This window comes from Prosopis cineraria, unplaced genomic scaffold (assembly GCF_029017545.1).
Source record: "Prosopis cineraria cultivar Desert tree isolate PC_DT_omini unplaced genomic scaffold, ASM2901754v1 PC13, whole genome shotgun sequence".
Classification (NCBI taxonomy): Eukaryota; Viridiplantae; Streptophyta; class Magnoliopsida; order Fabales; family Fabaceae; genus Prosopis; species Prosopis cineraria.
In genome coordinates, this window is record NW_026555344.1 from 38,205,010 (window position 1) to 38,232,062 (window position 27,053).

The following is a 27,053-nucleotide window of genomic DNA, read 5'->3' on the forward strand; positions in this document are numbered from 1 at the left end:
TATGATATTGGCCAAAAATGTTATATTTCACTATTTTACATCAATAACCTCTATAAGTCATTATATCTATTGAGTTCAAATGATGGTATAGTTATAATATTTGTTCCCTCTTGGTAATTTTCATTTTAAAATAAATTTATAATCAATATCAATATGAGCAAATTAGTTCAATAGTTTCAAAAAATACCATTTCCAAAAATTATAGATGAGATTTTTGAATATTTTAAAGTATGACACATTCATAAAATTAGTGATTTTTATTTTTTTATCTTTAGAACAAATATATTATTAAAATATAATATATCTCCTATAACTAATATTTAATTGATTGAATTGTGCATTCACAGTCATTTTTCATTGCAGAGGAGAAAAGTCTCATATGCTAATGCTTTTATTCTCTCTCTCTCTCTTTGTTTTTCCTAGGCATATTATGAAGCTGAGATTTGACATTGAAGACTAAACCCCATCATCAGGTTCCGCAACCTACATTGCGTAGTTCAAGATTCAAATTAAAGTTGTCCTGTATTCTTTTTTTTTTTTTGAAAATTGAAGAGTATTATCTATCATTGAATTTTCATCATCTTCATTTATCTAGATAAAATCACACTTATTCATAATTTGTTATTTGTTATCATTGATCATGAAATTTGTTTAAGTTACTAACAGAAAACACATATTATTTTCTTATTGTTCATAATTTTATAATTTTATTATTTTAAGTATTTGATTTTTTGTAATAAGATAAGGTGTCTAGAATTTTTTATGAACTTAATTTGATTTGGTTTAGGCCAATAATTATGTTGTTTTCGTGTTTTTCATTTACGATAGTATATCAGTGACATACAATAATATTCTTGCAGATTAACATAATCAAACAATTAAATATAAACTTGTTTATCATTGATATACAACTGTATATCAGTGATGTAGTATCACATATCAATAACACGAAAAACACATAATTATTTACTCAAAATGAATTAAACACAGTTCATAAAAAATTCTATAGTTTTGTTTCCCCGCCAACGTGCTCCATTTTGTCAAGTATCTTTGATGTCTCTTGCCTCGTGTTTGTCTCTCGCTATCGTAACTATTGCTTGCTCACATTGCTATGCTTTCTTCCATCTTCAAGTTCGATCTTATTTTTTCTTCCATTGTGACTATAGTTCTCATTTGTCTTTCTCATTCGCCTAATATCTCACGTTTTGAATCTATTTTGGTATTTGCAAAAAGTAGAGTGTTATAATTTTAAAAAAGTAGTTTTGTAAATTATATATCAATTAAATATTAAAAAGATTATTTTTGAAATTTATAAAAAGATATACTATTTTTTTTATTTAGTCTTATGATATGAGCTATGTGTGTAAAAACTCTTATAAATATATCATTTATAAAAAATTGCACTACTAATAGAAAATTACATGAAAATAAATTTATTTTTTTTACATATTTTATTAGGATGTACATAATTTTGTTTATCAGCCAACTTAAATGTTAACAGGATGAGAAAAATCTTCAAGAATTTTTTTAAAGATACAATCTCTCTGAAGATTATTAGATATTAGATTGCGCAGAAATTTTCTTCTTCTTCACCTGTTATTACTAATTATTAATAATATTATCATCATAATCTAATTATTATTAATATTAATTATTATTATCATTACTAAGAAGAAGAAGACGTTAGGTACCAGCAACAGCGAAGCGTGGTTGCCAACGAATCCAAAGTGAACTGAAGACAAACAATCGTGTCGTGGCCAGCCGGTAAGCACAAGATTGACGATTCTTAACTCTCAATTAGCAATTCCATTGATCTATTTTCTTCCAAAAACAAAAAGGAAAAAAACAGTTTAGATTACATTCTGACGAAGAAAACAAGCATTGGAATGTTCTCTTCCACGAAGTGAACTCTGAAACCATCAAAAGAATTTCAAACCTCTGAAGCTCAGCCATCGTCATGTTTGCTAAGCGTCTCTTGCAGAAGGCCCTGCACCATTCTCATGTATAGACTCTAATCTCTTCCTACCATTTTGCTTTTTTCCCCCCCTTCACCTCTTCCAAATCAGCTAGGGTTGGAGTTTGATGTCAACCATATTTTTGGTTGTCCTTTTATTGGATATATGACATGCTGGGCTTACTTTCCTATTTCGATTGTTTTAAGCTGAAGATTGTGATTGACTATGTGCACATTTTGATTTCTGGTTGTTCAGCATAACTTGCAAAACGGGAATTTGAAGTCAAGTGACTTTGATCCCGCAATTGTTATTCATTACGGAATTCCCTCCACGGCTTCGGTTCTGGCTTTTGACCCTGTTCAGCGACTTCTTGGTATCGGAACACTGTAAGTTTATTGGATGTTTATTGTTGTTAAATTTTTGTGAACCCGTTAAGAGGCAAGATAAATTTCCTGCCTTTTAGAAATTGGACGTCGAATTTCTCTTATTAGTTATTGCACGGAAAGTGAAATTATTCATGGATGTTGTAGTGTTGAAAAGTTGAGAAATTATTGTTAATTTGGAGCTTTTGTGTTTGCACGTGGTGCAATGGCCATCACAAGTGTTGAGTCTCCTAAGATTTCTGAACATGGTTATTTATTTTTATTTTTTTTTCAATTTGCGGGGATGTTGATAAACTACAATGACATTGTACCATCTATGGAGTTAACCTCTCTTAGTGGATAAGGCTTCTTGTTATATTTGTGGGGTTCAAGCTGGCGGTCCAGTTGTTGTGCCTTGGTTGATACCTGATGTACAAGTACCCATTGTCATTCAGATGGTTTTGGTCAAGAAATGGTCATATGACATTTGGTTTCTAGCCCAAAAGAAAAAGAAACATTCATTTGGTGATTAAAAGGCAAAATCTGTTTCTTGATAGTATATTGAGAAAAAGCCTATTGAACATAATATTTATTCATGATTGAATGAGTGAAGGCATTTGCTAATTTTCTATAATGTAAGACATATATTATAAGTTATTGTGTTCATGTATCGAATTGCATAGTAACAATTTGGGTCTTGGTGCAACGTTGGGCATTTATTTTGCTTTGCTTAATGACAGGGATGGAAGACTTAAGGTAATTGGGGGTGACAATATTGAAGGAGTTCTTATTTCTCCTAAGCAAGTTCCTTATAAACACTTGGAGGTAGGGGCATGAAATCAATAAATTGATACACAGTTGAATTCATGTGGTTTAATTTTTATTTTGACATGACCTGCCAAAACTTGACAAGATCTGGTAAATTCAAGTTTTTTATGGTACCATCTAGCCCTTTGCTTCATACGATGGGAAGGGAGAAGATTTTACTGGCTCATGATTACTTATATGGTTGCTTTTTGGAAAAATTGGGATTTAATGTACTATCATAAATCAGTGGAATTCATTGCTTGTTTTTAAAATCCCTAGACCAAGTATACTGTGTTCTCTTTTCACTGTTTTTTCCTTCCAACAAAATTTGAAAGGTCTGCCTCCAATTAGTTGTTATTGAGCAGACGTAACATATTGCACTCTTCTTTCACTCTAATCTCCCTAGGGCTGCATTTTGTTTTCCCAGTACACTGCAAATTAGAGAAGTTCAATAATTCTGCAGGAATTGTTGGGTATCGTGCTCATGATTTTTCATCTGCTGTTGAAATTAAGGTTCACCTATGGGTAGTGTTTATCTTAAAAGGAAATCTTCTACTACTCTATTAATTTAGCAAAAAAGGAAGGAAGAAAAAAAAAAAAAGAAGGTAACATGTTAAAGAATAAAGTGCAGGTATTATGAAGATTTTGAATTAATGTATAATGATGTACTTTTTCACTGTTATCCATCTGATCTTTTGATGATTTCTGCTACATTACCAGCTGATTGATGCTTGGATTTTATTTGGCACCTGCAGTTTCTACAAAACTTGGGCTTTTTAGTCAGCGTATCCAATGATAATGATATCCAGGTCAAGTTTCTTTGCCTTGAATTAGTTTCTCTACATGTTAGCACAACCTTGTTAAAAAGGCTCTATTCAGTAATAAAAGATATTGGAAATGGTAACATCTGCTGCCTCTTCTATTCTCTATCTATCCAACTGCATATTATTGTGCTTGTTTGGAGCCAACTACACTTTGATATATCTGAGTTGACTGGATGATTTTCTTGCCTTTTAATTTATTAGTGATAAACTTTGAAATAAGTAAGCATGCTGAGTGTTATGAAAGAATTTAGCATAATTGGTTGTGCTTGATAATTGACGTAATGTTGAGGTGATTGACTTTGATTTCCTTCCTCATATTTAATACTATGGTTCAGAGTGTTTGCGGAATTCTGTACAACGATAACAGCTTGTCCTTAACCAGTGCAAACTTCATGACTCCTAAACAGTGCTGATTTATTTTCTGAACAATCATTTTGCAAAATCACCTATGAAGCATATCTAATTAGTTTCCTTCAATTGTGGCAGGTTTGGAGTCTTGAGAGCAGAAGCCTGGTTTGTTCTTTACAATGGGAGTCCAATATTACTGCTTTCTCTGTTATCAGCGGCTCACATTTTATGTATGTTGTTGATATAATAAAATAAACACGGCATGATTTCCCTCTTTACATGGCCCTTGATTTATGTCATCAGTGCTGCATTACAATGTCTAGATATGTTGGTGATGAGCATGGTATAGTCTCTGTGATAAAGTTCAAAGCTGAGGATGGAGAACTGTCAAGGTCACCATATCATGTGTCTGCAAAATCTCTTAGGGGTAATTTATTGTTGTCCTTCGTTTTGATGATTGAGAACATGTGTTGCATTTTTGAAAGTTGCTCAAGCAGCATGGCAATGTTTCTCTTCAAATTGTTTGTTATGAAATCTGAAATAATGTTTTTGTTTTGTTCGTACAAATTATTTTTTAGTTTATAGAAAAGGAATGAAGTGTGAGTGGCAGTGGCATAATTAGTAAACATAGTTCCACGTTCCTATCTTATCAGCCTCCCTCCTGAAAGGGGCAAATTCAAGTTTAGGACTCAAGGCATCTCTCTTTTTTGTGTTCAACTAGGTTGTTTCTCAAACCAACATGCTTTCATGTGACTGTGCATTTCCCTGTTGTATCCTCTTAATTTCTTTGTGACCTCACTCTATTTCAGCAACTCATATTGCTTATTGTGTTTCTCTCCTTTGTTGATGCAACTTTTGGTCACCTATGCATCTTTCAAACTTATCAGTTAATTCAGGTTGGAATTAAACTAGGAAATTGGATATATTAGTAAAGGCAGATTGAATTGAGTTGTTACAGGCATCTAAGAACAGTTAAATCTGATCCTAAATTTGAATTATATTTTTGCATGATTCTGGAAAGAACCGGTAAAAAAGGTAGACATTTTAAATACTTCATTCTTCTTTTCATACTGCTTATGTATACTTCTTTTTGCTTGCATCCAAGAATGAACCAGACATTTTCTAATATTTACAATGTAGACGATGAATCATTTGCATTACATGCTATAATCTTTTGCTTAAATGCCTGGGAGGAGTCATATACATCATTTTACTTTTGCTTGTCCTCAGAAGTATAATTAGTTCTGGTTACAAAACCACATTCTATAATGGTGTGCTCAGAAATAATGTGCTTTCTAACTTCTGATATTTCATGTAGCAATCACCATAATAATGTTGTTTCCCAATATCTTATTTTGGATGATATTTATCTCTATTTTTCACCTTGTGAATAAAGCTATTTTTCTTCCATTTAGGAGTTACTCATTGCCACAGTTTTCCTTTTGTCAGAAACTACTGGGTCATCATATCCCAATGACCAGCCTATTGTTGGTGTTCTTTCCCAACCTTCTTCTTATGGGAACAGGCAAGATACAAGTAATCTTTGCAGCGAATATGCATAACTTCCCCGCTTGTGAAAGCATAAAAGTTGAAATATTTGCCCTGTTGGCCAAATAGCAATTCATTTGTATTTACCCAATCAATGCTATTGAAAATTATTATTTTGAAAAACTAGCTAATCAGTTGTAACTCACTAGCTTTGATTTTTGGCCAGACTTGTGACTCACTAGTTTAACATATTCATATTTGTAATTTTATTTTTGTAGCATACATGTTTTGAATTCTTTATTAGGTTTTCAAGAAGAGCGTTTCGATGAAATTGTGGAGCCTCCACCCCAAAAAGCAACTGCATATTATTATCAGACCCATGTTGTCTTCTCATAAAACAGTACCCATGTTGTGTTCTCATAAAACAGTGCTATATTATTTGATTAGTAGCGTGTATTTTCTGTCATATTGGTAGCCAAATCTTTGGTCTCCTGCTAAAGAGAGGATGAAAATATATCAATTTGGTGATTGTATTTATGGAATTATGCCAGACACTAGGACGAAATCTGACTTCTTTATTTTTTTTTTAAAGACCCAAAGATTATATGGTTGTTGTGTGGAAACAAATGTAACGTGAAGGGATAGCACTTAAAATACGATTCTCAAATGGTGACCTGAGATGTTGTTCATAAAACAAAATTTCCCCTGGTATAATGCACATGATAAATAATAACTTGATACAAACTTTTGGACGGAATACTATATTGATTTGAGCAAACATTTTGGTGAGAAATTCAAAATTCACTCATAGTTAAAAAGTATAGAAAAGAGATAGAAACAACAATAACAACAGTCTAAAGAGAGGCATGGGATCCAATGTAAGCCACACTGTTTATGTGGCTTGTGAATAATAAATTATAAAGAGAAATTGCACTGTTTTTAACTGATGAATAATGATGCAATATGTTAGATTTTTATATTTTAAGTTGAGGACATGACTTTGACTCTACTCTCTAGTGCTGACTCTGCTGAAACTTCTACCTTGTCATTTTTTCACATCCTATTTTAATAACATACCAGATGCATTCATCTGATTTGTGAAAGTTGAGAGGCATGAAATGTATTCACCTTGTTCAATTCAACAAATTATGAGTTCTATATTATTTATTTATTTATTTATTTATTTTTGGCAGATTGTTAATTGCATTTGAGGATGGGCTGCTTATTCTTTGGGATATTTCAGAAGCTCGAATCCTGTTTCTTGGTGGTGGCAAGGATCTCCAACTGAAGGATGAAGTTGGTATTTCTTCTGATGATATGGACACCAAACTTCCAGCTGATACTGCAGAACAACAAATGGGAGATAAAGAGATAAGTGCTCTCTGCTGGGCATCTTGCAGTGGGTCCATTCTTGCAGTGGGATACATAGATGGTGATATCCTTTTCTGGAGCTTGTCATCTGCAGCCTCTCCAAAAGGCCAACAAACTTTATCGTCAAAAAATGTTGTCAAGTTACAACTGTCTTCTGCAGAAAGACGACTCCCAGTCATTGTCTTAAAATGGTCTAACAGCCATAAACCCTATAGTGATGGTACTGGACAGCTTTTTGTCTATGGTGGCGATGAAATTGGATCTGAAGAAGTTTTGACTGTGAGTTATTTGTTTCTGGCTGTTTAGCACTGTATTTCAGATTAATTTGTGTTGCTTCTATTGGTTATAGATAATAACTTTCAATGCTTGCACTGCTTTCTTTTGCAAGGATTGGTTTGTTTATATTTTGGGAATTTAGTTTGTTTCCTTTGGTCCTTGGATATTAATATTATTAGTGGGATTGATATTTTACTTCCTACTTTGAAATTCGATTTCTTTGCGAAAGTTCAGGCCACGTCCTAGTTGAATTAAGGTTGTTTGAGTCCCCTATAGATGCATATTATCTTAGGAACCTGACTGTTTATAATTGAATTTGGATGAGATTATCAAGCGCTTTTGAGATTGTTCATTGGTGTGTTGACTATATCGTGGAGATTGTCGTTCTCTTGTCATGGTTATTGAATGGGGGACATCCTATGGAAATTTCTTTTCACATTGTTTGTAGCAGTGCCTAAACTGTGAAGCATCTCTTCGCTGCAGGTTTTAACTCTTGAATGGTCATCTGGGTTGGAAACCATAAAATGTGTTGGCCGTGCAGATCTTACACTTAATGGCTCCTTTGCAGACATGATTTTACTGCCAAATCCTGGAGGAATGGGGCTTAACAGTAAAGATGATCTTTTTATCCTTACGAACCCTGGGCAAATGCATTTTTATGATAATGTTAGTCTCTCCGCTTTAATATCTCAGCAGAAGATGGTACCATCTGTATCTGCTCTGGAATTTCCGGTTGTAATACCTACAGTTGATCCATCTATGACTGTTGCAAAGCTAATAAGGATGCCCACTGAGTTAAATTCTTCAAAACTTCTGTCAGAGGTATTTTGGTTCTATGTGCTGGGATTTCATTAGTGTCAAGCCTGGTAGCTGACCTCAGTATAATTTTCTGTTCTTTTCTTTTTATTCTACATATTATGTTTTGTCTTAGGCAGCTGCAATTATGAAAACTGGCTCAACACCTGATTCAGCTACTCGTTCTAAATGGCCCATAACTGGGGGTGTTCCCAGCCAGTTGTCTAGGGTTAAAAATACTGGGGTTGAGAGAGTTTATTTAGCAGGCTACTCTGATGGATCAGTATGGATGTGTGATGCCACGCTCCCAATGTTATCATATATATGTTACATAGAGGGAGAGGTAAGAACTACACAAAGTTTATCTTGGAAAAAGAGAAGTTACCAACATTATTCTTTTCTTGTTACTCAAGTCGAATAGTGTATATCTCTGATTGCACTCACAAGTCTCCTGTCCGTAGGTGCAGGGCATAAAAGTGGCTGGCTCAAGTGCACCAGTGACAAAATTGGACTTCTGCTCTGTTTCCTTACACTTGGCTGTTGGCAATGAATGCGGTCTTGTCAGAAATATTTCTTTTCTGAATACTCTATTTGGAGATATTTGACATTGTTCCATACTTAATTTCTTTGCTTTGATAATTTTTGTAGGTTCGAGTTTACTACCTCAAAGCCCTTTCTGATGGGACAAAGTTCCATTTTGTCACAGAAACAAAATGTGAAGGTTGTCTATAGATTTCTGTCGTCATCAAGCTGTTCTCTTCCTCGGAGTTTTCACAAAAGTGCAAATTAGCTAGGCCATAGATGTTGGCCTTTGCTTGACTTGAAATTGAGTTGTTTGCATGCCCAGATGTATGTGGGTGGGTGGGGGTGAAGGGAAAAAAAGATTGATAACATAACAAAAGAGCTAGATGAATGTTAGATGCTCTGTTAGCTTGAGAACATATGCAAACCATATATTTGAGTCTCTTGCACGTTCTGCAGACATTGTTTTCCCTTGTTTTTCTTTAAAACATATTGGATTAAAAATCCTTCAGGATTCCCATTAAATTGTTTCTAGTGAGTTGTTGTTATTTAGGTTTTACATAACATTACTTTTTGATGGCCTTTAGCTTCTGGATTTATATTGTTGAATTTTATTCACAGCCCATGACTTACCCCAAGGGAAAGGCCCTCAACTTAGGGCTGCTTTTAGTCTTCTCAGTTCGCCTGTACAGGCATTATCATTCGCAAACTCTGGAACCAAGCTAGCTGTTGGATTTTTCAGTGGTCATGTGGGTATCATCTGTCAACTTGTTGATTCACAACTCCTTTTTTGTTACTTAGCTTGTAGTAGTTATAACTGTCTGATTTCTCAGTAAATCCTGGATCATTTGCCTTGGCAGGTTGCTGTCTGTGATATGACTTCGTTGGCAGTTTTGTTCTTAGTTGATGGTGTTCCTTCCTCTATCTCTCCAATTATTTCAATAGCTTGGAAAGATCAATCAGCCATTCATACTGCCAGGAATAGTCCAGAGCAACCGAATAAGTCTACAGACAATTCTCTTGAAGCAATCATATATGTCACATCCCAGGATGGAAAGGTTAATATAATTGACAGTGGTACTGGTAAAATGATCTGCAATCGACCATTACACTTAAAGGAATCAACAGCAATTTCAATGTATGTTATAGGCAAGTACAAGTTTCATCAACGATACTTTTTTATATTTTCGCTTTTGTTGCTGTTAGGATCATATCAACAGAAAGTCTTAAAGATTTTTGTGCTCCAGATGATAGTCTTTCAAGCCCTGAAGTGCCAAATGACAAGCAGCTCGAGCAGTCCTTGAAGGATGCTGCTAATATCAATGAGCCAGTGCCAGACAGCAATTCAACCAGGGTAAATCCAACTGAGGTTGAACTTTCTTCGACAGAAACCACATACTCAGATTTTTTGATGGATCCATTAGTTCTCCTCTGCTGTGAGAATTCATTGCGTATATTCTCTGGAAAATTGTTGATACAGGTCCTGTACCCATTATCCAAATACATCTATAATTAAGCTACAATTCTTTAAGAAAGCTACTTGGATATTTAATTATTTATGATATATTCTTACAGGGAAATAAGAAACCCGTTCATAAAGTGAAACTTTCTAAGCCTTGTTGTTGGACTACAACTTTAAAGAAAGATGACAAGATTTGCGGGCTGCTATTGTTGCTTCAGACTGGAACATTTGAAATAAGGTGGAATCACCATGTTTGTTTTTTTCCCCCTATAAGTTTTTTTCCCCCTATAAGACAGATTTTAGGAGGATTATAAAATTGATCATGATTACACTTGTCTTTTGGACAGGTCATATCCAAACTTGGAATTGGTACAGGAAAGCTCCTTGTTGTCCATTTTAAGATGGAATTATAAAGTGAATATGGACAAAACCATGTGTTCTGATGATAATGGAAATATTGCACTGGTATAGTGGTGTTTAGAACTAACAGACTTGTCTAGGATTCCTTTCTTTTTACAGCATAAATTAATGATTTAGTCCTTAAAAGATGATCCCTTCGCAATGAGTTTCTCTAGAAGTACAGCCTCAATCTATTTCTTTGAATTTGTTTACCCCTACTAAAAAGGTCCCTGCAAGCAAGGATCAGCTATCAAAGTTGATATGTAGCGTAAACAAGAACTCAGAGTCATTGATTGGTTATATGAACTTGCCCAGTTGTATTACAATCCCAAAGCAATGTTATTGTGGCTACTTTTACAAAAGCCATCTAACCCTCTTGGTGCCCTTTTGGTTTGTGAAAGTAGCCAAAAAAAAAGATGTCAACTAGGGATATAAGACGCCTGGACAAGACGACAGGTTTATATAATCAATTAATTGCCGTGTGGACTCCCATCAATGGCAAGTTTAGTGTATGACTGTGACTTTGCTTACTAGAGAAGCCATTTTGTTTGGGGGAAATGGACTAAAACATCAATTTTATTTTTCCCCTTTAACTACGTTAGATAAGATAGTGCATTTCAGTTTTTTCTGGTCAAATATATATTTACTTAGGCATCTCATGTTGACAACTTTCAGGCAAACGGTTCTGAGTTGACCTTCATCTCATTATTAGATGACAAAAATGAATTCAGGTATCTTAGTTACTCTGCGATGAAAAGACAAAAGTGTGGACTTTTTGATTAAAAGTAGAATGAGCAATACTCTTGCTTTGTAGGAGTCTAGATAATCTGCCTTGTCTCCATGATAAAGTTCTTGCATCTGCAGCAGATGCTGCCTTCAAATTCTCTTCAAATCAGAAGAGAAAGCAGGTTTGAGTTGTTCTGCTTTTTCCCCCGTTTTCTGGAAACATTTGCCATTATCATAATTCCTTGGATACTTTTTTTTGTAAAATTTCGAAGGTGCCATTTTTACAATTTTTTTGGCCAACGCTGTTGTTACAAAAATGAAGAAGCTTATTTATGTTGGCACAGGGCATCGCACCAGGGATTCTAGGTGGTATTGTCAAAGGATTTAAAGGAGTAAAAAACACCCAAACAAATTCTACTGCATTTTCAACTCACAATTTTGCGCATTTGGAGAGCTTATTTTTGAAGCCCCCATCTTCCGATTCACTGAGTTCTGTCCCAGATAATGAAGTGGAGCTTAATATAGGTTTCCTGCTAAATTGCCTCTGGATTATTTTCATTCGTCTTTTTAAAGCACTTCAACACCTTAATTGCGCCCCCAAAAAACAAAGAAGAAATTTCACATGATGTTCTGTTTTGGCAGATGATATTGAGATAGATGAACCCCCGACTGAGGGTTCCACTTCATCAATTGATGTTAGTAGACAGAAAGGTATATCAATTCGGTGTCTTCACTTCTATGCATTTTAATTAGATCATTGACTGTTTTGTCTTTTTGCCTGCAGATAAGTTAACAGATAGGGATAAGTTATTGCAAGGAGGAACTAATGATGATATAAAGCCAAGAATGAGAACGCCGGAGGAAATTAGAGCTACTTATAGAAAAACTGAGGTAATGAATACCGATGACAAGCTATCTAACCTAACCTCTCTCCTTTTTCATGAAAAATCGATATCAACAAACTAAATTTTGATATATTTCATTTTTGGATTGAAGAAAATTATGTCTCATTTGTTGACTAATTTCAGGATGCTGCTTCCGCTGCTTCCCAAGCAAGAAACAAGCTTATGGAGAGGCAGGAAAAATTGGAGGTACGAATTTATCTTCGCTTCGGGCTTTGTGTCTTGTTGATGAGCACATTTTGCTTTCACTTAAGCGTGCCATGGGAGCGACTTGGCAGCAAAACCCAGAAACTTATCTTGATCTAAATTTTTTAAAGAGTTGTATTTTAGTGCACTTTCTCAAAACATACATAGAAAACGAGAATGAATAGAATATGATTATTTTTAGGCAAGACTTGTGTACATTTTTAAAATTTTCAGGGAAAGCACGCTTTAGATTTCTGAAATCTGTGATCCCAAACTGTAGTATTATCTTGTTTCAAAAGTGGAAGAAGTTATGAACTAAGCTTTTGCCGGTATATTTAATTCAGAGAATCAGTGAACGAACTGCAGAATTGCAAAGTGGAGCTGAGAACTTTGCATCATTGGCAAATGAGCTTGTGAAGACAATGGAAAGGCGAAAATGGTGGCAAATTTGAACTTTGATCGTCTCCCCAAAGCATTGCATATATATGTAGTTATTGTTCTGTACATTATTGTGCGATTGAGGCTGTAAGCCATTCTTTATATCATGATATTTCACTTTTTGATTAGCAATAGCAAAAGATAAAAGAGTAGTGCGTAATTTCTTGATGCGATGTGGCAAATGAACAGGTGATTATTGTTTTTGGAGATTTGAAATGTTAAAAGGAAAAGTGTTATTGCAAGACACTCATTTGTAGAAATTACTGGGTAAAATTCTCTCATTTGTTTGGTTACTGTTTGAAATTTTGCAGATTGAGAATTGCCTCGTACTTGGGTTCATAATTATCAAGTTATTCCATGGCTGTTGACAGTTCATTTTATTGGCTTGACTCACTGCCTTGATTTTGGACAATGCCTAGCCCAGTGCATGTTGAACAAAAACTAGATATTAACCTGATGCGATGCACGGGAGTCTAATATTTTATCTGATTTGAAGACAATGAAAAAAAAAAGTAAGAGAAAGATTTTAATAACATTAAAAAATAAAATAAATAACAATATATTGCATTGTAATTTTTAAGGTCCTTAAAAGTAAGAGGAAGAATTTAATAACATTAAAAAATAAAATAAATAACAATACATTGCATTGTAATTTTTAAGATCCTTTTATGTTTAAATAATGATCAAAATTAACTTTTATTAACAGCAAGAGTCAGATTATACTATTTTTAAAAATTAAAAGAGAATATTACATAAAAAATGAGTTTACATGAGAATTTTTCTTGTAATTTATATTTTTTTATAATTTGATGTCCATGTCAAAAATTTAAGTGGAATATTTTATTTTCAAATTTATTATATATGCATATATTAAAACTTTAAATTTTAAATTACATTTAAACTCTAAAATTTATTATCTTATAAACCTTCTAGCTCTATTTGTAGAACATATTTAAATAATTTTTAAAAGTAAATATGAAATTCTTTAAATATCTTCATTGTAAATCACACATGTACTTTTTTATTGAGTCCTACAACTATGTTTACAAAATAAATATTAATATTAAAAAAAATATTTTAGTAGAAGGATTAATAATCAACACAAAAATACGTACCTACAGTCGGCAACTGTGAGACTAAAATTTTAATAGAAGGATACCATTCATTCCCATATAAATATATAATAAATTATTTTTATCTAAACCATGTTGTCCCCATGTAAATATACCTTGTGCGCGGGAATGTTTTAATTTTTAAGAATAAAAATAAAAATAAATATAAAAAATATTTTAGTATCCTTAAAATAAAATATATTACTTTCCCTTTTATTTTATCTTAATTATAAAGATTTTTTTAAATATATGCGAATCTCTCTTAAAATTAATAGTTAATAGTTATAAAATATAAATATGTCTTCTACTTTTAAATTTTTATTTTCACCCATCCAATTATTAGCTGACAATTGCATATATGTTAGACTAAAATACTATTCATGATATATTCTTTTAAATTTTTATTTATATTTTAAAATACCATTTGTGATATATTTTAATTTTATTAATTAAATTATAGGTCCCACACTCAGTTTTTCATCATTTGTAATTTCTTTACATATCTAACACCTATAATTTTTACGATAGGCTCCCACTCGTTTTTTTAACTGTAGGTCCACACACCACTTTTTAAACCACATTATTCCAATTTTTAAGAAAATCAAGTTTATTAAAATTTCACATTCTTTTTATTCCCATTAAATCCTCAATTCATATCAATTTCAAAATATATAAATATATAAAAAATTTATAGTTGAGCCTGACTCTTGGTACTTCTAACTTTTAGATTTATTTTTCTATTTATTGAATTTTTTTGGCCAATTTATATATTTAATTTTTAAAAGTTACAAAATTAATTTTTTTGGTAATTTAAATAATTTTTAGACAATATTTATATTTAAATAGGGGCATTTTAATCCAACATATGTAATTTAATGGTCAACTAATGGTTAGGTGAATGAAAATAAAATCTTAAAAATAGAAGGGAGGCTTGTATTTTATAACTATCTATATTAGGAAAAAAATTATATAGATTTCAAAAAATAGAAGAAAGGTATCATTAATTAAGATAAAATAAAGAAAATGTCAAAATATTTTACTCATTTTTAATTACAATTTTCATATTAACAACTTAATTTTTGTAAGTCCCACATGTAACTATTTTTCGATAAGGCCAATATAATTCTTTATCCTTTTTATTTTTCCTATATCATATTTAGAAAATTAACTATATATATATATAAAGAAAAATTCAGATGGATACCCATCCGACAGCTACGCACCTAAAAAAGTTAACAAAAAATTAATGAAAGAAAAAAAAAAAGGTTGGATGGATACTGTAGATCTCTAGTATCCATCGGGCTGCTCAGCTCACATGGGAAAAAGTAGAATACACGAATGTCACAGTACATTCACTAATTAAGCAGTAAGAAATACTATGTATGTATGTATGTATGTATGTATGTATGTATACTAAAGAAATACTAATTAAGCAGTAAGAACACAAAAATGAACTCCCTTCTATTTTAAAGCATCTAAGAAAATGAGAATTTTTCATTTTTCATCATTTTGCATTTTATTGTATTGATCCATAAACAATTTATATTAAATGTATCAACAGGTGTTGGTCTTAATAAAAAAATATAGCTGTTTAAGTATAAGGTTTTGAATTTAACTTCATGTGAATATAAAAAATGTCTTTGAAAAAATTATTGTTCATTAGACTTCACAATACTTGAATCTTACTTAGTGAGATGGCCAAATCAAAAAATTTATATTAAGTGTTTATTAATTAAGGCTTTAACAATTGATTTTTAATTGTTACAGTGTCAGTATCTTTTTTGTTTTTTTGGATACAATGAAAAATAGCAATGTTTTCAGAATCGGACCAGATATTGAACCGAAGAGGCTAGCGGTCCACAGTTCGTATAGTTCAACCGGGTTGGACCAATGGTCGAACCAGTGACGTAATAATTAAATTTAAAAATTATATATCTCATAATAATATAAACAAAACATCAAATAATTAAAACATCAAGTTAAGTAGTCAACTTCAACTTCAACATATGACAAAATAACAACTAACAAGGCAACACAACACACCAACAATTTAAACAAGCATAATATCATATTTATCTATTCATGACTTGTTAAAGATTGGTGAATCTTGATTAAGTCAACCATGAGTTTCTTGCAAATCATTATCACTATAAGTCTCAACATCTTCTTGGGCAAAAGATCTCAAATCAAGTCCTTCTATAATTGAACATCCACCCCCAGACGGAACCTCATTGCCTCCTCCTTCATTATTACCTTTATTAAACAATATAACAAATCAAATATTAAAATTAATAAGTAACACATATTATAAGAAAAAAAATAACATGACTAAATACTAAAAAATACCAAAGATCAAACCTTCATCTTGATTGATAGAAACTTGTGGAATTATTGTATCATCATAAAACATAGCTTCTTCTATCTCATCATAATTAAGGGTGGGAGACTCTTCATCTTCCATGATCTAATACTCAATGTCACCAATACTTTTATAATCAATAGGATCAAAAAATCTTTTCTTATTATAAACTCTAAAACACATAACCAAAGTATTAAAATTTTAGAAGTTAACTTATAATTAAACTCATGTTAAACAAAGTTCAGCCATAATTAAATAATATACCTATTTCTCAAATGAAGGTTGTAATGAATAAACACAAGATCATTTAACCTTTTATGCTCCAACCTATTCCTTTTTTTAGAGTGTATTCTTTCAAAAACACTCCAATTTCTTTCAAAACCAGATGAAGGTGAAGTTTGGCTCAAGAGTTTCATTGCCAATTTTTAACATTTGGTGTACTATTACCAAACATTTTCCACCATTCATCTGCAAAATTTAGTATCAAAAATAAACATAAATAAGAACTACAAAACTAAAAAGTATTAAAGTTAAATGAAAAAAGCATTAAAATTTACTTAGCCGCAATAAGTTTATAGATGAAATGGCCAAGGAACGACCGAAGCTGTCAACTCTATCTTGATACAACAAACTTTCTTGCACAAACTTGGTTTTGTTAAAAATGATTGTCTTATCCAAAACATCAAGAAATCCAGCCATAACCTCTGGCTTTTTACAGAAGCTCTGCTTATCATAAAAAAACACAAGATTTAGGAAATAAGCTGCTGCATAAAGCTTCTAACGAAGTTGAAAATCTCACCTTTTCTTGATAATCCTTGTGTAAAGCTTATATAAGGGCTTTTTATTCATTAATATATTCTTGATAGTTTTTCTTGCCCTGTACATGCCATCATATACATGCCTAAGTGAAGGCCTCTAATCAACATCAACAATTCTCAACAACCGAATAAGTGGTGAAACAATTTGGATCACAATTTTACAATCATTCCAAAATTAATTGTCCAGTACTATTAAAGTCACATCCTTTGCCTTTTCTCCTTTTGAATATCTAGAATCTAAAAATACTTTGCTAATTACCAAGGCTTGCAAATCATGTTTATGCTCATGAATACTTTTCAATGTAATAAAAGTAATAGCAAATCGTGTCACCCCAGGGCGAATAATTTCAATCCAACTTTCTCTTTTTCTCAGCCAAGCAAGCAAAAAGGCATGATTATAAACAAACTTTGTCACCATAGATGCATGTGTTGCCAAGCCAGTCACAACATCCATTTTATCGATATCTCCTAAAATCAAGTTCAAACAATGTGCAGCACAAAAAGACCAAAAAATATAAGGAAATTTATCACATAATAACCGCCTAGCAGCTTTATAATTAGCTGCATTATTAGTTATCAAGTGCACAACATTTGTAACTCTAACAAAGTCAACCATTTCAGTGAACAAATTGCACAAATTTTGGGCATCCTTGACTATATCTGATGCATCAACAGATTTAATAAAAACAATTCCCCTGGGAGAATAGACAAGAAAGTTAATCAATTGCCTATTTACTTGATCTTGCCAACTATCGGCCATGATTGTACAACCAATATCATCCCAAAAGTTTCTAAAACTATCAACCATTAACTGAACTTCCTTTTTAGTATCAAGCAATAATTTAGTTCTCATGGCATGATAACTTGGCCCTTTATAACCAGGGCTAATAGCTGTAAACGCATTAATCATAGGTTGAAAGAATGCTAAATTGACAACATTCAATGGGATACAACAATCATACATCCACTTAGCAAAGGCCGTGTCTGCTCTACGTACAGGTTATTTACCTGCAAGTACACTTTGTATCCCTGGCTGTGCTCCTGGTCTTGTTCTTGGTGCAAAATATTTGTCAATAGGAGCCTTTCTTTTTCCAAGTTGAGTTTGACTTTATGGTTGAATTTCCTTGAGGGTTTGAGATTGAGGAGTAGAAATTTTTTCTAAATTTCCATCATGACTTTCTAATGGTGTGACATTAAGGCCATATGGATTGTCCTCTTCATAACTATCTTGCTTCTTGCCTTTATTCTCCCTAATCTCCTTTAAATTTTCTTCGAGTTGGTGGCATACATGAGCAGGCACCTTTTTGCAACTTATTGCATTCCCTTTTTTTCCAGCAAGATGTTATTTCATTCTATGAATCCCTCCACCAGTAAATTCTTTTGCACAATACAAACATTTTAGGCGAACTTTGCCATCTGGGAGCTTGACCTCAGCACAATGCTCCCATGTAGGATCTGTCTTTTCAGATGTCATTTTCTACAAGGCAAAATTTAGATTTGTCATTAAGAGTCCTAATCAATATATAAAGTATAAACAAAGAAAAGTAAACAAATCAGATCAAGCATTCCATTCCAGTGGTCAGTCTCAAATTGGCTATCAAGTATCAATTTATTGATGAATTGTCAATGAATGCTTATAGGCAGCTTAAAATCCATTACACAGTCATTATATGCAAGCATATATAGCATTTAATCAAGTCAGGTCTTCAATAGATAAGGAATTTGAACTTTTAAGGAATTGAAAATTTGACATCCATAAAAATTAAAACTTACTTAGACCATCAGACGATGAAGCAGAGCCAGACCATTACTTTTAAGGAGTAATATTTTATTAGATTACACTTAATATTATTCTTATTTTAGAAATTATAATTAGTTTTTTAAATTAATTTGCATGGATGTACATGGCTTTTTAGTTTTAATTATTAAGCAAGATTTTATTTTGATCCCTTCATTTTATAAAATATCTTTTTAATCCTTTAACCCTAACACTATTAGTTTCATTATAAAAAAATTATACATTAACATTATAAATATTGACAATATATTCTAAAATGTTAATATATTAAATTTAATTTTTTAAATAATAATAATTAATATAAAAAATACTCATTTGAAACTGATGATGCTAAGTATTAAAGAAAAAAAAATTTATAAAATTAATAAATCCCAATGACATTTTCTATTCATGAAATTTGCCTCCATTATTGATAAGGGCTTTGAAGTTTTCTATTCATCAATCAAGACTCTAATTTTCTTCCAATTAAAATTAGTATGAATAGAAAAGACTCATTATTTAAGCAAATGATTAAGATTTCTAATCTCAACTCTTATGTACATAGTAATTTAATTTAGAGAGATGTAACATTGCTTTTAATATGTTGAGAGAAACATTATTTACTATCCCTTTTTTATTTTTACTATATAGTGTTTCAAAATTCTTCCCCAATAATTATTAGTCAAGAAAATGTGAAAAATGAAGAAACTCAATAAATACCCCATCACGTGAGTCACAATTTGTTTGTCCGTGACAAAGTATTGCCGACCCATCAATTACAATTATACGGCATCTACAATGTAAATCACCCAACCAGGGTCCTTCATACGTCTTATGCTTATGTTTTTTATTCTTAATTTATTTATTGCATCATTTTAATCCTTTAATTCCCATTTTATCTATTATTTCAATCTTCCATATATTATTAAAATTTAAAAATTATAATAATTTGTGCTCATTCAAAATACATCATAAAAATGTTCATGATAATCATAGAAAGAAAAAAATACCAAAAAATATGATATTATAAAATTATTAGCTTTCACAGTTTTTTTAAAGAAGAAAAATGTACTTCTACAGTTAAAAAGTATAAGAAGTTTGATGTTAAAATATATAAAATATTTTTAATATTTTAAAATATAATTATTGTGTTTTTTTTAAAATGCCCTTAATAAATAAATCACTTTAAACTAAAATACTTTATTAAATATGAATAAATATAAAAAAATTATATTAATTTAAAGAAAAGTAATCATTTTTATTGAGGGGTCAGTTAAAAATCAAGAGAGTATACCTTTGGGCCAGATTGAGTGAGACCGGTTTTGATCTTGGTTTGTATTGGCTGAAAAAGGATTTGACCTTAGTTTGGATTCTGGTACTAGTAAATTAAAACAAAAATGAACCTCAACATGACTAATTATAAGTTAAATACCTAACTGAATAAAATAATATTCCCAGATCACAGCATAAGAACATTAGTAATTATTTTACGATTTTAAAAAAAAGTTTGGTGAAATTTTAATTTCTTAAGCAAATTTATATTTTTTCAATTATATTTCTATTAAATATTTTATATAAGTACCTTATTAATTACCATTTAAATTTTATTGCATTATTTTTAAAAAATAATAATCAATAAAGTAAGGAGAAAGTAAAAAAAATAATTATAGATAAAACAAAATTTATGGAAAATGCCCTTGATGCATTTTTGTACAGTGTGGTAGGGGTGAGAAATCAAGAAAGGGCTTCCTCTTGCATGACATTGACAGGCAGTGATTTAAAAATTACATTAGACAGTTAGATTGGTTTGAATTTCGGTTCAATTAATATGTGAAAAATCATTTTGAAAGTTGTGTCAGGTCAGGCTGTTTCATGCCGACGATTGAACCAAATATCAAATTTAGTTTTTAAGAATTAGACTACTAAAAAAAATATTTTATCAATTTTTTTAAAATTTAATTTTTTTAATTATTTTACGTTATAGTATATTATATAGTTTGTTAAATCATAATAAATTTAAAATGTTGGTTTTTTAATTTAAGTAGCAATTTTATATTTATTTTTATATTTAAATTATTATATATAAATATAATTTTTTTTAAATTTAATTATTATATTATTAATTTAACCCTAACTGAATTATGTAAATTATGAATCACTGATTTTTTTTGGTTCAGTATTCAGACTGATTTTAAAAACATTGATGACAGGTCAAAAAAACAGGCAAAGCGAGCAAGCGCCCATAATCAAACAAGCTCGCTCATTGGCTCGATCACAGCCAACGTGACCCAGTTGGCATTGGGCAATACAACCTTCCTTCCATCCACAGACATGCTCGTATGGTATTTAGCCACATGCCCATATATATATATATATGAGTACTATAATGGGGCATCGTTGCCTTACCTCAACCACGAGAGAGAGGAGACCCCAATTCTCTAAACCCTGACAGCCACTTGCAAGCAGTGTCAGAGAAACAGTGATTCCCAGACAATTTTTCGAGGGATAAGCGTTATCTCGAATTTCTTCCATTGAATTTACTAATATTTCATTATTTTGTTTGCTAGATATCTTCTTTCACATCACTTTTCCATTTGTTGTCTTTTTCACTTCTTTCATTTTCTTCTCTCCTGTGACCCTCCTCCTTTTTCTCCTACCCATCATCTTCTTCCCAAGAGTCTAGGAACCCAACCTCCTGGTCTACAAAGCTCCATCTGGGTCTCCCATGGCAGGTTGGGTTCTATCAGAATGTGGCTTTAAGCCTCTTCCTCTAAAATGTCCTAAACCCAGGGTCGGTGCGGCTCCGTACAATTCTCCATCGAGGCTTAGATTTCTTAACGCAGACAAATCCAAGGGTAAAATAGATCTGCCGAAGTTTTCCCCGTCAGGTTTTTCTGGTACGAGAAGTTGGGAGCTTAGGGTAAGCGCTCCTTTGAGGGTTTCCCCTGTGGAAGAAGAAGAGGTGATAGTCAATGAGGTTAATGTGTTCGATCCTGGCGCTCCACCACCGTTCAAGTTATCTGATATCAGAGAAGCCATTCCTAAGCATTGCTGGGTGAAGGATCCTTGGAGGTCAATGAGCTACGTGGTAAGGGATGTTGTTGTCGTTTTTGGATTGGCGGCGGCGGCGGCTTATTTGAATAACTGGCTCGTTTGGCCCTTGTATTGGGCTGCTCAGGGAACTATGTTCTGGGCTCTGTTTGTTCTTGGTCATGACTGGTAACAATCTCATCCTTTTTTTCTCTCCTTATATTCCTTTGTTCATTCTGATTTCGTTTAGATTCTGAAATTGATGGTTGATTTGAAGTTTTTATTGTTCTTGTTTGCTTGTATGTTTTAGTGGTCATGGAAGCTTTTCAAATAACCATAAGCTGAATAGTGTGGTTGGGCATCTTTTGCATTCTTCCATTCTAGTGCCTTATCATGGATGGTATGCTCCGAAGGAATGGCTTTTAATGTCCTCTCTTTTTACTATATTACCTTCTGACTATGAAATTTGTATTTTGCTGATAATATGTACACAGGAGAATCAGTCATAGGACTCATCATCAAAACCATGGCCATGTAGAAAATGATGAATCTTGGCACCCGGTGAGCCAAAATAGCTCCTCTTCTAGTTCTCATTTGATTTGAACTTGTTATCATCAGTTACAGTTACAGTGTCTAACCTAAAGCTCTCAAATGTTAATTTTACAGTTGCCTGAGAAGATTTACAAGAACTTGGACATCATCACGCGGGTTTTGAGATTTACAGCGCCATTTCCAATGCTTGCGTACCCTATCTACCTTGTGAGTTTCTCTGCCTAAAAGCTTTTGGTTGTGGTTTGTCCCTTTGATGTGTAGTCCTGAAGCAACTTTTTCTTAAAGAAGAATGAAATTGGAACTCTTGTTGCCATTATATCTGGAGTAACAAAGGAATTGAACTGTGTTTTCATCTTTGAACTCAGTGGAGTAGGAGCCCTGGGAAAAGTGGTTCTCACTTCCACCCAGCCAGCGACTTGTTCGTCCCAAGTGAAGGAAAAGATGTTATTACTTCTACAGTTTGTTGGACAGCAATGGCTGCTTTGCTTGTAGCATTAGGCTTTGTTATGGGTCCAATTCAATTGCTTAAGCTTTATGTCGTTCCATACTGGGTAATTAATCTCTATATCTTTATTGCTAACCATGAATGGGTTTCTTCTAGCTCTCTCTCTCTCTTAACATCAACAATGTCCTGATTTGGTTGTTCTTGGAATTTTGAAGGTCTTCGTCTTGTGGTTGGATTTTGTAACTTACTTGCATCACCATGGCCATGAAGACAAATTGCCCTGGTACCGAGGAAAGGTACCAAACATATCTACCTCCCTTCTTCCCCTTCCTGGTTCTGTCATTTTCTGGGAAAATGCTGTTCTATCTGTTTTTTCCATCTTATTTTAGTTCAACAAAAGAAGTTCGTCACAATAATTGATTTGTTAAACAGGAATGGAGTTACCTGAGAGGTGGACTCACAACACTGGATCGTGACTATGGATGGATTAACAATGTCCACCATGACATTGGAACTCATGTCATTCACCATCTCTTTCCTCAAATCCCTCATTATCACTTAATTGAAGCAGTGAGTTACCAACCCCTCTTATTTCTTTATATGAACTTGTGTTTGCTTGCAAGTTCTGTGATCAACTTATCAGGTTCTAAAAGCATATTTACTTGTCATGTTTGTATTGCAATTTTGTGTTACTTGTAGACTGAGGCAACTAAGCCAGTGCTCGGAAAATACTACAGAGAGCCAAAGAAATCCGGTCCTTTACCCTTTCACCTTATTGGAGAGTTGATAAGAAGCTTGAAGAAGGACCATTATGTTCCTGACCATGGCGACGTGGTGTACTACCAAATTGACCCTAAGCTCAGTGGGTCTTCTAAATCAAATTAAAACCGCGGACGACCTACCTCATTGATTCAACTCAGGCCTCGTATCTTACTGTTATGAGCTATGAAACAGTGTTTCACTGAAGATTTTCTTGGGCTGTGCTGTGCTTGAGCCTGTGCTCTCATGGAGTTTCTGCAGCGCTTGATTTTGGAGTTCAGAAATAGTTCGTGAGGTGAATTGAGGTGGCTCTCCGATTTGATTGTGAATGCTGACATTGAAGATGTTAACGCTTGGAAGATGGAAGTCACACATTGATTATTTACCCAGAAAAATATGGTGTAATTCATCAAATCTTTTGGATGAATCTCTCAATATTTTTTTTTTTCAGCTGGAGATAAACTGTTATTTCTGTCCATTTACTTTTTAGTAATTTTTTTATCACATTAGAACTCAAGTGTACGATAATGGTATATCACTTTTGCAGTACCCTCGGATGGGCCGAGTCAAATTTGCGATCAAATCACTATTCTTATTTTATTTATGATGATGAAGGAGAAATCTTCATCAAATTAATAATGTATTGATCAAACTTCAATAGCATAATTGAACAATAAAAATCCCGCTTGTATGTAATTATATTTTGAATTGAGCAATTAAGGAAACAATTTGTATTAAGTTTGGATTATTATTGGAAGAATTGCTTGCATTTAAAATTCAAGTCTATTTTAAATGATATTGTCTTCAATAGAAAATATATTTGCGTAATAAAAAAAATTATATAATGACATACTTGTTTTTAATTAAATCAATGTAAATAGATCATTGACAATTTTTTTTCAATAATAACTTTTTGTTATTAATATCATTAGGATATTAAAATTTATTTGTTTTGATTAAATTATATATAGGTATATTAATTATATAAGATTAAGAATATAAATTTTACCAATAAAAAAATGAGAATTGAAATTAACTTCAAATATATTTTTAAAAACTTTTTTTTTCAGTTTAGATGGGATGGGTTCAACCTAAAAATTTATTAGACTTAAAATATATTTTTAAATTTAAAGAGTGTATATTTAAATTCTGAACTAGTCAATTATGGGTTTAAACTTAAATTTTATTTTTATTATTTTGTCCCTGTCCACTCATTGCGATATTCCGTTGAGCGAGTGTGGAAACACTGAGATAGTGCAAAAAATTAGAGGAGAATTGATGTGACCTAATTAGGTGGGTAACTTTCATTAGGGACATGAGATATACCTTTCCAATAGGTAATCAATGCCGGATAAATGAAAAGTATTGAGATTATTTAGATTTCCTGCTTTTAGGCTGGGCCCCACACCTACTTTGATATATACTGCTATCACATTCTTCGACTTTCGTCAATGAAATGACAATGTGTTTCCCGTAATAATTCGTTTTCCACGTTTATATGTCCATCAAAACCACGAACTGTTTTTCACAACAGAAATGGCACCTTCTTGGGTAGGTCTCATCTCATATCTAAGGCAAACGATTTATTTATTTTTTAATATGCCCTGAATAAAAATAAATACAAAAACTCACTCAATGTTTAAATGACTCTATTCTAGTAGCTATTACCATAAGTAGGTGTGTTTTGAACCCAAGCTCTTCCCTGTTAGTTTTCTACTGCCTTCACAGAGCAGACCTATTTCTGTACTTCATTCCATTCTTGATAAAAGACACTTTCTGCGCAGTTTTGTTTTGTGCTTGGCATAAGATATCTTATCAAATTTAATGAAATATTAATGAGTAATTTCCAAAAATCTGCTTACCCAATTGATCATTTTAAGTGACATGATTTTAAGATTTAAAAATAAAGTTAATAATTTTAATTAAAGATGATTTGATAATTTTGTAAAAAAATTTGAAAAAAATCACAACTGTCAATTGATTTTAACCACATTTTTACTACGTATAATTTGATTGAAAATATATTATAAACAAAAGTAGGTATAACATTAATTAACCATCCGAAATTTACTATATAAGTCCCACTATTACGTCCCATCTTACCTCTCTTTTTTCTCCATATCCAGCAAAATTATCTTTATCCTATGCCTTAGACTGTCACGGTCCTTGATTGAGGCGGTGGGGATGGCAGAGAGAGAGAGAGAGAGACGTGCGAGCCCGCGCGTGTGCGGGCATAAGAGAACTGGACAGCACTGTGTGGTTGAGTTGTGACAACAGTACCGTGCATCCACTAGACCACTACTACCACATGAGCTGTGCTAGCCAAAACTAGGTTTGGTGTTTCGATTTTTAAGCCATTCATTTCATGCCACGTCATTCTCTTACGTTATCTTCTCTTTATCTTTAAAAATTCTGGTCTTCATTTATTTTCGTCTACCACCACCGAATATTTTCAATGCGTGACGAAGACCAACCTAATCCTTACAAGATTCTGTCGTTTTGTGTTGTTATTTTTACCTCACTCGGGCTTTTTTAAAAATAAAAATAAAATGCTGCACAGTCAAAAATATTTACCCAAATATTATACTAAAAATTATTCTTTTATTTTAGCCAAATAAAAATTATTCATATTGTAAGCGAGTTTGTTGCTACAAATAAATCGTTCAGGTTAAGAATAATTTTATAATTAAAAATTATTTTTTTATTTAATGAAAAGTGAAATTATCCATTGAATGAATAATTTTAGCTTTTTTATTAATGTGACATTTTATTCACTGTTAATTATAAAAATCTCTACTTCCCTTCTTGCTTTACTTTTCTTCCATGATTCATTTAAATATGGGATAGATAGTCATTTACTATTGTTAATGCTCCTCCAACCTTTGAGTTTGATAGAACATCTGAGTACATGCAATGGTATTATACCCAACAATGGATCTAACATATTAGTAGTAATCTTAAGTATATGATATGATAAGTTTTTCACCTTCTTTCGTTAGTACCATCTTTTTTCTTTATAAAAAATTGTTATAATATAATAATGTTTTACTGTTTTTAGGCTAACATAATAGAGGATTTATATTGACTAATGATTAATTCTTATTCAAGATGCTCTCATTACATTGATTATTAAGATAGAATTGCTCACGACTAATGCAATATCTAACTTGTAATGAGAGAATAATAATTTAATAGGAACTCTCAACATACTCTATCAAGAATTGAATTGCCTCATTTATAAATTTCTCAAGATAGATTGAGCAAATGATGTGATAGTTATTTAGCTACCCAACCACCAATTAAAAATGAAAATGTATGGAAACAAGAGTCTCAAAATGTT

At 32.2% G+C, this 27,053-nt stretch overlaps 2 protein-coding genes across 6 annotated transcripts; both read left to right on the forward strand.

Moving 5' to 3' along the window:
* Positions 1-1,719: 1,719 nt before the first annotated feature.
* On the forward strand, positions 1,720-13,121 carry LOC129290785 (uncharacterized). Of its 4 annotated transcripts, XM_054927776.1 has the most exons (25): positions 1,746-1,764; positions 1,839-2,002; positions 2,211-2,341; positions 3,058-3,142; positions 3,880-3,933; positions 4,435-4,526; positions 4,620-4,723; positions 5,746-5,821; positions 6,978-7,434; positions 7,915-8,253; positions 8,363-8,569; positions 8,688-8,786; positions 8,875-8,947; positions 9,370-9,497; positions 9,609-9,897; positions 9,996-10,228; positions 10,324-10,448; positions 10,558-10,675; positions 11,285-11,340; positions 11,424-11,517; positions 11,680-11,860; positions 11,978-12,046; positions 12,120-12,226; positions 12,364-12,426; positions 12,768-13,121. In XM_054927776.1, the coding sequence occupies exons 2-25, from the start codon at positions 1,958-1,960 to the stop codon at positions 12,873-12,875; spliced, it is 3,333 nt and encodes a 1,110-aa protein (XP_054783751.1). In that variant the 5' UTR covers positions 1,746-1,764; positions 1,839-1,957; the 3' UTR covers positions 12,876-13,121. The 4 variants fall into 4 exon arrangements, with proteins under 4 accessions (XP_054783752.1, XP_054783749.1, XP_054783751.1 ...); XM_054927777.1 differs by having other exon boundaries at positions 1,720-2,002; positions 8,694-8,786; XM_054927774.1 differs by having other exon boundaries at positions 1,721-2,002.
* Positions 13,122-21,335: 8,214 nt separating this feature from the next.
* Positions 21,336-24,296, forward strand: LOC129290769 (omega-3 fatty acid desaturase, chloroplastic-like). 2 transcript variants are annotated; one of them, XM_054927736.1, is made up of 8 exons: positions 21,337-22,146; positions 22,268-22,357; positions 22,452-22,518; positions 22,624-22,716; positions 22,875-23,060; positions 23,170-23,250; positions 23,387-23,524; positions 23,654-24,296. In XM_054927736.1, exons 1-8 carry the CDS (start codon positions 21,653-21,655, stop codon positions 23,837-23,839), a joined length of 1,335 nt encoding a protein of 444 aa, XP_054783711.1. In that variant the 5' UTR covers positions 21,337-21,652; the 3' UTR covers positions 23,840-24,296. The 2 variants fall into 2 exon arrangements, with proteins under 2 accessions (XP_054783712.1, XP_054783711.1); XM_054927737.1 differs by lacking the exon at positions 22,875-23,060 and having other exon boundaries at positions 21,336-22,146.
* The last annotated feature ends 2,757 nt before the right edge of the window (positions 24,297-27,053 follow it).